At 47.9% G+C, this 10,541-nt stretch overlaps 1 protein-coding gene across 2 annotated transcripts; it reads left to right on the forward strand.

The window, feature by feature from the left end:
* Positions 1-1,293: 1,293 nt before the first annotated feature.
* Positions 1,294-10,104, forward strand: LOC311377415 (E3 ubiquitin/ISG15 ligase TRIM25-like; the record flags this gene model as incomplete). Of its 2 annotated transcripts, XM_084491310.1 has the most annotated exons (3): positions 1,294-2,359; positions 2,699-2,812; positions 9,524-10,104. In XM_084491310.1, the coding sequence occupies 3 exons, from the start codon at positions 1,294-1,296 to the stop codon at positions 10,069-10,071; spliced, it is 1,728 nt and encodes a 575-aa protein (XP_084347436.1). In that variant the 3' UTR covers positions 10,072-10,104. The 2 variants fall into 2 exon arrangements, with proteins under 2 accessions (XP_084347436.1, XP_084347437.1); XM_084491311.1 differs by lacking the exon at positions 2,699-2,812.
* Between the last annotated feature and the right edge of the window lie 437 nt (positions 10,105-10,541).

Genomic DNA, 10,541 nt, shown 5'->3' on the forward strand with positions numbered 1-10,541 from the left:
GATAGTAAAATAAAAAAAAAGAGTAAAATAAATAGAAATAAAGGCTAAAGTTAAAAAAGCATTTTAGAAAGTGCAATGTATTTAAGATCAGATCAACAGTCTCTCTGGTATACCCACGTGGTATACCCACTTTCTCTGGGACTCCAACCCGGATTCTAGGACTCTAACCCAGACAGAACTCTGGTCTCAAACCCTTCAAAGTCCATTCAGGTTAGAGGGTTCCCTGTACAATTTACAGCATTAGTTCTATGAGAATTTATAAAACGGGTGGGTTGAATCAAGCGATCTGATTGGTTCCCAACTGTTGTATATTGAGCGTATACACGCAGCTATGACGCCCGTTCAGTTTACAAAGTTCAGTATCACTCCGTGCCTAACTTGAACTGTTGTTTATTTATATATAAAAGCAATAGCATAGTTCACTGAAGCCTAAAAATATGTTGATTGCTGGAGAGGGAACGGTGCACACGGTGAGTGAACTCGATAGTAGGCTAAATTGCCGGCGAACCGAGCTACCGTCTCTAGCCTTCTCGCTGAAGGACGCTACAGTGTGTTGCATAGCAACCGCCGTACACTTTGCAGGCAGCCAGGAGGGACTACTTTTTTGTATTGGTTAAAAAAATGCTTTTCCGACTTTCTCACTTTTTCAAAATTGAGGGTGTCTATGACTTTCATTTCGCCATACTTATGTAACTGTTTTATAAAAGCAATAGATCACTTCAGTCAGTGAAATGTGCTCATTAGATCAAATCTGCAATTAATCGATTCCGGACGTCATGACTATTTTAATAACTTCCAATGTTGTGGTTTTGTGTCATTTGGATACGTTGTATTTGAACCTCTAGTTTGTTTTCAGGGACAGAAAAAGTGCTTCCATGTTAAAAGTGAAAGTGTAGCGTTGTGACACTCGGCTGTTTCAACTGGGCAGAAGTCTGAGACTTCTCACCCTATGCAAACGTTGTTTTTGGACACATACTTATCCCATATTTTAGACAATAATTGATATAAATGTACTTTGAGAATGTATAATTCCTTTAATTTAAATCCAAAGTAACATGACATGGAGGCACTTCACTCATTTATAAACTAAATAATCAGACAAACATTGTAAGGTGAGTCCAAAATATTGACCCCTCATCCTCAGTGAAGATGTCCTGTCTGCAGGACTTCATGTTGTACCTCCTATTGGATGAAGATTTCTGCTTGAAACAACAAAATATATAACGTATAAAGCACTTGCATTTGAACGAGTTCAAACTGTTATTTTACTATTGTTATCCATGTTTTCTAGGAATGGCCTCTGCTACTTCCTGGTCTGAAGAGGACTTTTCCTGTTCCATCTGTCTGGATGTGTTCAACAGCCCAGTTTTCACACCATGTGGACACAACTTCTGTAGAACCTGTATTACAACGTTCTGGGATGACCAAGTCCAGTACAAATGTCCTGTTTGCACCGAGCTGTTCCACACAAGACCTGATCTACGGGTTAATACCCTCTTATCAGGGATGGTTGATCGGTTTAGAAGTTCTGCACCAGTCAAAGAGCAGCCTTGTGTTGAACCAGCAGAAGTTCCCTGTGACGTCTGTACTGGGACCAAGCTGAAGGCTGTGAAGTCCTGCCTGACGTGTTTTACCTCTTACTGCCAAACCCACCTGGAGCCTCATCAGAGAGTCGCAGGCCTGAAGAGACATCAGCTGGTCAAGCCTATGGACCGTCTGGAGGACAGGATGTGTAAGAAACACGACCGACTCCTGGAGCTCTTCTGCCAGACTGAACAGGTGTGTGTGTGTCTGTTCTGCACAGAGGGTGACCACAAGTCCCATCCTGTTGTACCTCTAAAGGAGGAATATGAAGTGAAGACGGCCCAGCTGGGGAAGATAGAGGCTGAAGTTCAGCAGATGATCCAGGAGAGACAACGAAAGATTAAGGACACCAGAGACACAGTGGGACGTAGCAAAGCAGACGCAGACAAAGAGATAGCCGATGGTGTGCAGGTCTTCACTGCTCTGAAGCGCTCTGTTGAAAAGTGCCAGGATGATCACAACCAAACGGTTAAAGAGAAACTGAAATCCACAGAGAAAGAAGCTGAAGGCCTCATCAAAGAGCTGGAGCAGGAGATAGAAGATCTGACCAATAGAAGATCAGAGGTGAAGCAGCTCTCACACACTGAAGACCACCTCCACCTCCTCCAGACCTTCAGATCCCTGAAGGATCCTCCACCCACCAGGGACTGGACGACGGTAGAGGTCCGTCCTCTGTCATACGTAGGGACCTTGAGGAGAGCCCTGGATCAGCTGGAGGAGACACTGAACATGGAGATGGGGAAGGTGCCTGTCCCTAAACCAGATGTAAAGAAGTGTAAGTGTTTGTTTAGTTTGATTCGTCTTAGGGTTGTCCAATGATCCAGAATGTCTCCGGTATGATACTGTGCCACACCGCCCATACCGCTGTTCGGTCATATTCTTTTTGAAGAGCAATTGAACCCAAAATTGATGCCATTTTATCACTGTTACTAAAACAAGACCAATCATCTCGAGAACATGAATGAAATCCTATGTTTTTTGTCTCCCCAAAACACGATGTGATCGTTCCACTCTGCTCCGAACACAGGTGGTGTTCTTGAACACCATGTTCTTGAATGTCTTCCCAATCAGGGTCTTCATATTGAACCTCTTCTTGGCTTTCCTCTGCTTGTAGCCTCACCAGTCTCTCCCCCTACTAACCTCGTGAGGAGATCCCAGGATCAGCTGGAGGAGACACTGAACATGGAGCTGGAGAAGGTGGCTGACCTGAGATCAGCTCTAAACAAGTGTAAGTATCTGATTAGTTTGATTTAGGGCTGTCAAATGTACATTCAATATTCTTAAAATATAAAGATTTATTTTACAGAACAAAATGAAACATGTAAAATGTTTTTCCCTGAAGACAATGTTGTGAGTGCTGCAGTGTAAAGTGAGGTTGAAAACATGATAAAGCTACATAGCTTAAAGGGACACTGTGTAGGAATTACTCCCATCTCGTGGTAAAATGATATAGTGCATTCAAACGAACAGTGCTCGCTTTTTAAAATGGACGTTGCAACCTGGTTGCAACTACGGTAGGCGGTATGTGCCAAGAAGCTATGACAACCTGTCATCCCATTCTTTCGGGTGATGATGAGGTACGCTATTTCAAACAAACTTCAAACTGCATTGAACCATTAGTGTGAGCATGTATGAGTAATTACTCCTTGAGCAAGATAGTGAATTATGTTGCCATGTTTATGATGTTTTTTATTGGTAACATTACTATGTCGTAGTCTAACCTATAGCATCAGTTAACAACTTGACACACAACAAACACTTTTACTAGTAGTAATTAAGTAATTAATAAGCAGTGATACATTCCTTATTTGTTTATTTTTACGATGTGCGTGCATTGTCAGATCATCATCATTACGTGATTGAAGGGTAGGGAGAGGACAGAGAGGCAGTGGATCGGTGGGAGGTAGTAGGCAAGAAATGCAACCCTTATTCAATCAAACAGAGCCTATGCTGCTATCCACCAACGAGGCTGTTTAGGCTTTTAACTATACGTGTTCTACTGTTAATAATAATAATAATAATAATAATTCATGAAATTGATATAGCGCTTTTCAGTGACCCAAAGACGCTTACATTGTGGAAGACATAAAAAACACGAAAGGTGTCAGGGGGACATGGGCAGGGGCAGGGATGAAGGTGGTTATGGGTAGGGGAGGTCGTAGGCTTGGGAAAAGAGAGAGGTTTTTAGAGTGGATTTGAATGTGGGAAGTGAGGGAGAGTCGCGGACAGGTTGGGGAAGAGAGTTCCATAGTCGGGGGGCTGCCCTGGAGAAGGCTCTGTCACCGAATGTTTTCAGTTTGGAGGGTGGTACGGTTAGAGTGAGAGTGGAGGAGGATCGGAGGGCTCGGGAGGGGCGATGGGGGATGAGGAGGTCAGACAGGTAGGGCGGGGCCAGGTGGTGGAGAGCTTTGAAAGTCAGCAGGAGTATTTTGAAACTGATAACTGTTGTTGAAACTGTTGTTTGATGGGGAGCCAGTGGAGAGTGTGGAGAACGGTAGTGATGTGCTCACGGGACCGGGTGTGAGTGAGGAGGCGAGCAGCAGAGTTTTGGACCATTTGGAGTCTATGGAGGGAATGAGAGGTGACGCCAGTGAGGAGGGAGTTGCAGTAGTCAAGACGGGAGGAGATGAAGGCGTGGATAAGGGATTCAGCAGCAGGGGGGGGAGAGGCAGTGTCTGATTTTGGCGATGCGGCGGAGGTGAAAGAAGGAGGTCTTGACAATGGAGCTGACATGGGGATCGAAGGAGAGGGTGGGGTCCAGGATAACACCAAGATTGCGTGCCAGGGGGGAGGGCGTGATGGTCGAGGCGTCGATGGTGAGTGAGATGGGTCCAGTTTTATTGAGAGTGGATTTGGTGCCTATGAGAAGGAGCTCTGTTTTGTTGCTGTTAAGTTTGAGAAAGTTGTGGGTCAGCCATGTTTTTATTGTAGAGATGCAGGTTTCGATGTGGGTGAGGGGAGGGTTTTGGGTGGTTTTGGTACTGATGTACATCTGAGTGTCATCTGCGTAACAGTGGAAGTCGAGATTGAGTTTGCGGATGATGTGACCAAGGGGGAAGAGGTAGCAGATGAAAATAAGGGGGCCGAGGACTGAGCCCTGAGGGACCCCCTGCGTGACAGGAGAGAGGGTGGACGTGTGGCCAGAGAGGGAGACGAACTGTTGCCTGGAGGTGAGGTAGGAGGTGAGCCAGTCGAGTGCAGTGCCCTCAACACCCTGTTGGCGCAGCCTTTTGAGGAGGATGGAATGGTGTACAGTATCAAAGGCTGCGCTGAGGTCTAGGAAAAGCAGGATGTTGAGGGCACCGCAGTCTGCAGAGGTGAGGAGATCGTTGATTACTTTGACAAGGGCAGTTTCGGTGCTGTGAAGCGGGCGGAAGCCAGACTGGAGGGGTTCATAGAGGTTGTTTGACTGGAGGGGTTCATAGAGGTTGTTTGACTGGAGGGGTTCATAGAGGTTGTTTGACTGGAGGGGTTCATAGAGGTTGTTTGACTGGAGGGGTTCATAGAGGTTGTTTGACTGGAGGGGTTCATAGAGGTTGTTTGACTGGAGGGGTTCATAGAGGTTGTTTGACTGGAGGGGTTCATAGAGGTTGTTTGACTGGAGGGGTTCATAGAGGTTGTTTGACTGGAGGGGTTCATAGAGGTTGTTTGACTGGAGGGGTTCATAGAGGTTGTTTGACTGGAGGGGTTCATAGAGGTTGTTTGACTGGAGGGGTTCATAGAGGTTGTTTGACTGGAGGGGTTCATAGAGGTTGTTTGACTGGAGGGGTTCATAGAGGTTGTTTGACCGGAGGTGGGTGTGGAGTTGGGCGGCGACAATGCGTTCCAGAGTTTCGGAGAGGAACGGCAGGTTGGAGATGGGGCGGTAGTTGGAGAGGTTGGCTGGATCAAGGGTGGGCTTTTTGAGGATGGGGGTGATGGAGGCAAGTTTGTAGACAGAGGGAACATGACCAAGGGATAGGGACTGATTGAAGAGGGTGGTGAGGTGGGGGGTGAGGACAGGGAGGCAAGCCTTGGTTAGAGTCGTTGGGAGGGGGTCGAGAGAGCAGGTGGTTGTCTTGGACGCAGTGATGATGTCCAAAATGTGGGAGGAGTCAACAGGGGAGAAGGCAGTGAGAGAAGGGGAGGGTGGGTGGTCAGGGAGGGGGGGGGATAGGAATGGTGGGGGTGGAGGAGTTACTAACGGCGGCAGTCAGGGAGCTGTTGATTTGGGAGATTTTATGGTTAAAGGCGAGGAGGAAAGAGTTACAGAGGTCAGGTGAGGAGGGTGGATTAATGTCCGGCGGCTGGAGCAGTTTGTTGACGGTGGAGAACAGGATGCGGGGGTTCCGGTTGGTGCTGTTGATGAGGGTGGAGAAGTGGGCGGATTTAGCAGCATGGAGAGCGTCACGGTAGGAGGAGATGTGATGTTTGTAGGCTTCGGCGTGAACGGTGAGGCGGGTTCGCTTGCATAATCGCTCGAGTTGGCGGCCAGTCTGTTTCATGGTGCAGAGTTCCGGGGTGTACCAGGGGGCGGAGTTAGTGAATGAGACAGAGGAAGTCTTCCAGGGGGAAAGGGAGTCAAGGGAGTCAGAAAGGATGGAGTTGAGCATGATGGCATAGTCGTCAGGGGAAGAGGGGGCAGAGTCAGGGGGGAAGGCAGAGGATATGAGCTGGGAGGGTGAGAGTGGGTTGGCTGGTTTGATGTTGCGGTAGGAAATGGAGAGCTTTTTGGGATTATGGGGTGAGGGTAGAGGAGCGGAGAAGAGGATGCAGAGATGATCAGAGAGTGGGAAGGGGAGAGGATGGGGGTTAGATACGGGTAGGGAGGCGGAGCAGACTATGTGGAGGATATGGCCTTTGGTATGGGTGGGGAAGTCAATGTGTTGGGTGAGGTGGAAACAGGCGAGAAGGGAGAGGAAGTCAGATGTCAGTGGGGCGGTCGGCTTGTCCGTGTGGATGTTGAAGTCACCGGTAAGTAGGAGGCGGGAAGAGAGAGAGGACGCAATGGTGAGGAGTTCAGACAGTTCAGAGAGAAAAGATGGGCGTGGCTTCAGAGGACCGTAGATTAGAACAGTGGTGATGGAGTTGGGGAGGGAGAAGGCAAGGTGTTCAAAGGATGAGATAGATGGGAGGTTGAGGTTCAGTTCAGTGATGGACAGGGATTGTTTATGAAGAACGCCAACGCCTCCCCCTCGGCCAGAGAGGCGGGGTTTGGCGATGTAACTGTAATTGGAAGGAGTGGCTTGATTGAGAGCGTAGAAGTCCAGGGGCTGCTGCCATGTTTCACAGAGGAGGAGCAGATCCATGTTATTGTCCAGTAGCAGTTCAGATATAACGGCTGATTTGTTGGAGAGGGAGCGACAGTTCAGCAGTGCGAGGGAGATGGATGGGGGGGCAGGGGAGGGGGAACGGAGGTTAGTGAGGTTGGCAGTACGGCAGGTGGGGGTGACGGGGGGGCGAGAGTTAGTCCAGAGTGAGGGGATGGGTGAGCCATGGGGGAGGTGTTGGTTGCGAGAGGGGCCAGAACCTGGATGGATGTAGCGGCGTCGGCGGAGGATTCCGGCTGTGCTGGCTGCAGGGGCAGCAGCAGCAGAGAGACGATGGTTATTGTTGAGGCGGTGAAGGTCAGCGGCGGTGTAGCTGAGTGGGCCAGAAGTTGGTGGAGTAGAGGAGAGAGTCCTAAGAGTCTGGAGTAGCAGGAGTGATAATCCAAGGTGGAGACGAGACAAGACGGCGGATGAAAGAAGGCCGGGTAGTATATTGGTGGTGGCTAGTAGCTGATTGGCTAGAAGCAGGGAGGCAGTGAGTTGTGTGTTGTTGCGTAAGACTTGCGTGGATTTCTGACTAAAACTTTGCGGACGCCAAAATCTGGAAAGCTGATGCTCACAAAAAAATCTGGATGTATCAATCCTTGCGTAAGCACGATTTCACACAGATTCTCTTTGTACATCCCAATTAACGTGAAATTGAGCGCACATGCACGAGCCCGTCTCTCCACCCATTTCCATCTCCACCCGTCTCCTCCCTCATTTAATATGCTAATTAGTATAAATAAACCTGCAGTAGTGCGCTCGTTAGGAGAAAGGAGAAAATGGAGAAAGGAAGAAAAAATAACTTTAGTGAATGCGAGGTGGAGGTGCTGATTTCGGAGGTAGAGGCCAGAAATAAGATCTTGTTTGGCTCTCTTTCCTCCGGAATCAGCACCAAAAGCAAAAAACTGGCGTGGGAAAACGTTGCCAGGTCGATCAATGAGGTTGGGGCCGAAAGCCGAACTGTGGCTGACATTTAAAAAAGTGGTCGGACAACGTCCACTATTGTAGTCCACTATTGTAGTCCACTATTGTAGTCCATTGTTGTAGTCCATGAGGGAGAGAGAGAGGCCGTTTCTCAATGTGGGTTCTCGTCTGTACTTGTGTACTTTGCGTTCTCGTGAAACGTCATCAGTCGTAGCCCAAGTACTGTTCCAATTCCAAGTACGCATCAAGTCAAGTACAGTCGTAAAACCCCTGTGTGTTCTCCATGCGTTCTTAAACTGGCCGTTCCACCGAGGACGCATCGGAGGTGACTTGTGTGGACTTGGACCGTTAAATATCCCAGGATGCATTTCGCATTCCCATGTTTTAAAATATTAGTATGTAAGCTATAATAATAGGCAATATATAGGAACATTTGACATGTAACAAAAATGTAGGCCTATTCATTCAAAATATTGACATACTATTTTAAAATTAAAGAGGCTGGGGTTTTGTTTAATATAATTTGTTTTTATTGTATAAGTCGCTGATAGAGGAAACCCATCACAACGGCAACGAAAATCTTGGTCGGATCCATCCGATCGTGTGTGTGTGTGTGTGTGTGTGTGTGTGTGTGTGTGTGTGTGTGTGTGTGTGTGTGTGTGTGTGTGTGTGTGTGTGTGTGTGTGTGTGTGTGTGTGTGTGTGTGTGTGTGTGTGTTCTAATCTGTGTCATTTCTCGCTCATTCGTTATTATTATTATATCAATAGTCTACTCTCCAACTACATAGCCAGTTAGGCACGCGCATCTGTACCCTACATATAAAAAGTTGTGTGAATAGCTTATACACACGATAAGCATATCTTTTCATTTATATTCATTCAAAATATTGACATACTATTTTAAAATGAAAGAGGCTGGGGTTTAGTTTTATATCATTAGTTTAAATTGTTCAGTAGTATATGCCTACATGAGGCCGTAAAGCAGTTAACAGAGCTGAGGTGGTGACGTCACAGGTGCGTACTCGCGTCCTCGGAAGTCTGTACTTGGAAGTCTGGACTTGCCAAGTACGCACTTCCAAGTCCGCGAGTCCGTAGTTTGCGTACTTGGTATTGAGAAACGGCCAGAGACTAACAAAGACCACACTACCCTCCACCACGTGACTTTAACCAGACTCCTCCAGAGTGCTGTGATGTCCACTGATTGCTCAACGAGCAACAGCTGAGGCAAACGGCTAGAGTGAGACCAACTGAAAACTAATCCGGAGTGAAACTAAAACTGTGATTCTGAAAAAAGTATAAATGATATCGAAATTCTGATTAAATACTATCGAAGATACAAATGTGTAGATTTGTTTAATAGTTTGAGTGATGGTAAACGGTTGAATTTTGACCAAGTTATGATGTCTGAAGTGTTGAAGAGGGTGTGTGTGTGTGTGTGTGTGTGTGTGTGTGTGTGTGTGTGTGTGTGTGTGTGTGTGTGTGTGTGTGTGTGTGTGTGTGTGTGTGTGTGTGTGTGTGTGTGTGTGTGTGTGTGTGTGTGTGTGTGTGTGTGTGTGTGTGTGTGTGTGTGTGTGTGTGTGTGTGTGTGTGTGTGCCTGAGCGTCCTCGGATTTAGCATCCTAGCATATCTAAGATGTCAATGCTTCCAGCAGTACTAGTGATGATGATGATGATGAAGATGCAGAAGGGTTCAGTAGCTCATCATGTCTTGTTCTCCGTCAGATGCCTGTGAACTCACACTGGACCCAAACACAGCCAACGGACTCCTCTCTCTGTCTGAGGACAACAGAAAGGTGACGTGGGTCGGAGAGGTCCAGTCGTATCCGGATCACCCAGAGAGATTTGACTCCTGGTCCCAGGTGTTGTGTAGAGAGGCTCTGACTGGCCGCTGTTACTGGGAGGTAGAGAGGAAAGGACGTGTTGGTATAGCAGTGACATACAGAGGAATCACAAGGAGAGGAGAGGGTGGTGACAGCGGGCTTGGAGGGAACAACGAGTCCTGGAGGCTTGATTGTTATGATGATCATTACTCTGCCTGGTACAACGGTAGACGGACAGACATACGTCTCCGCCCCGCTGGCTCTACCAGAGTAGGAGTGTATCTGGACCGGCCTGCTGGCACTCTGTCCTTCTACAGAGTGTCCCCAGGTGGAGGAGGGTCCTCAGACACACTGACACACATCCACACCTTCAGGACCTCCTTCACCCAGGAGGACCTCCTCCCTGGGTTTAGGGTATGGGGGGCCTCAGCGTCTCTGTGTGAGTTATAGTCTCTCTCTCTCTCTCTCTCTCTCTCTCTCTCTCTCTCTCCTCTCTCTCTCTCTCTCTCCTCTCTCTCTCTCTCTCTCTCTCTCTCTCTCTCTCTCTCATCTCTCTCTCATCTCTCCTCTCTCTCTCTCCTCTCTCTCTGTGTCCCGTTCGGGCCGGGGCCCCGTTTAGGTTTACGTTATGTTTGCGTCAGCGTCAGTTATAGTATGTATAGTTATAGTCTGGGACGGGCGCACACACACACACACACACACACACACAACACACACACACACACACACACACACACACACACTGCTTTTGCGTCAGTGTCCTCTAGGGCAGTTATAGTCTCTCGCTCTCTCTCTTTTACTCTCTGTCTCTCTTTTTTTTTTTTCTCTTCTTTCTCCCTCGGTCTCTTTCTCTCGCATCTTTCCCTCCCCCCGTCTCCCCCCTCCCCCCCCGTCTCCCTCTCCCCCTCCCCCCGTCTCCC

Source organism: Micromesistius poutassou, assembly GCF_964030765.1.
Source record: "Micromesistius poutassou genome assembly, contig: SCAFFOLD_5868, whole genome shotgun sequence".
NCBI lineage: Eukaryota > Metazoa > Chordata > Actinopteri > Gadiformes > Gadidae > Micromesistius > Micromesistius poutassou.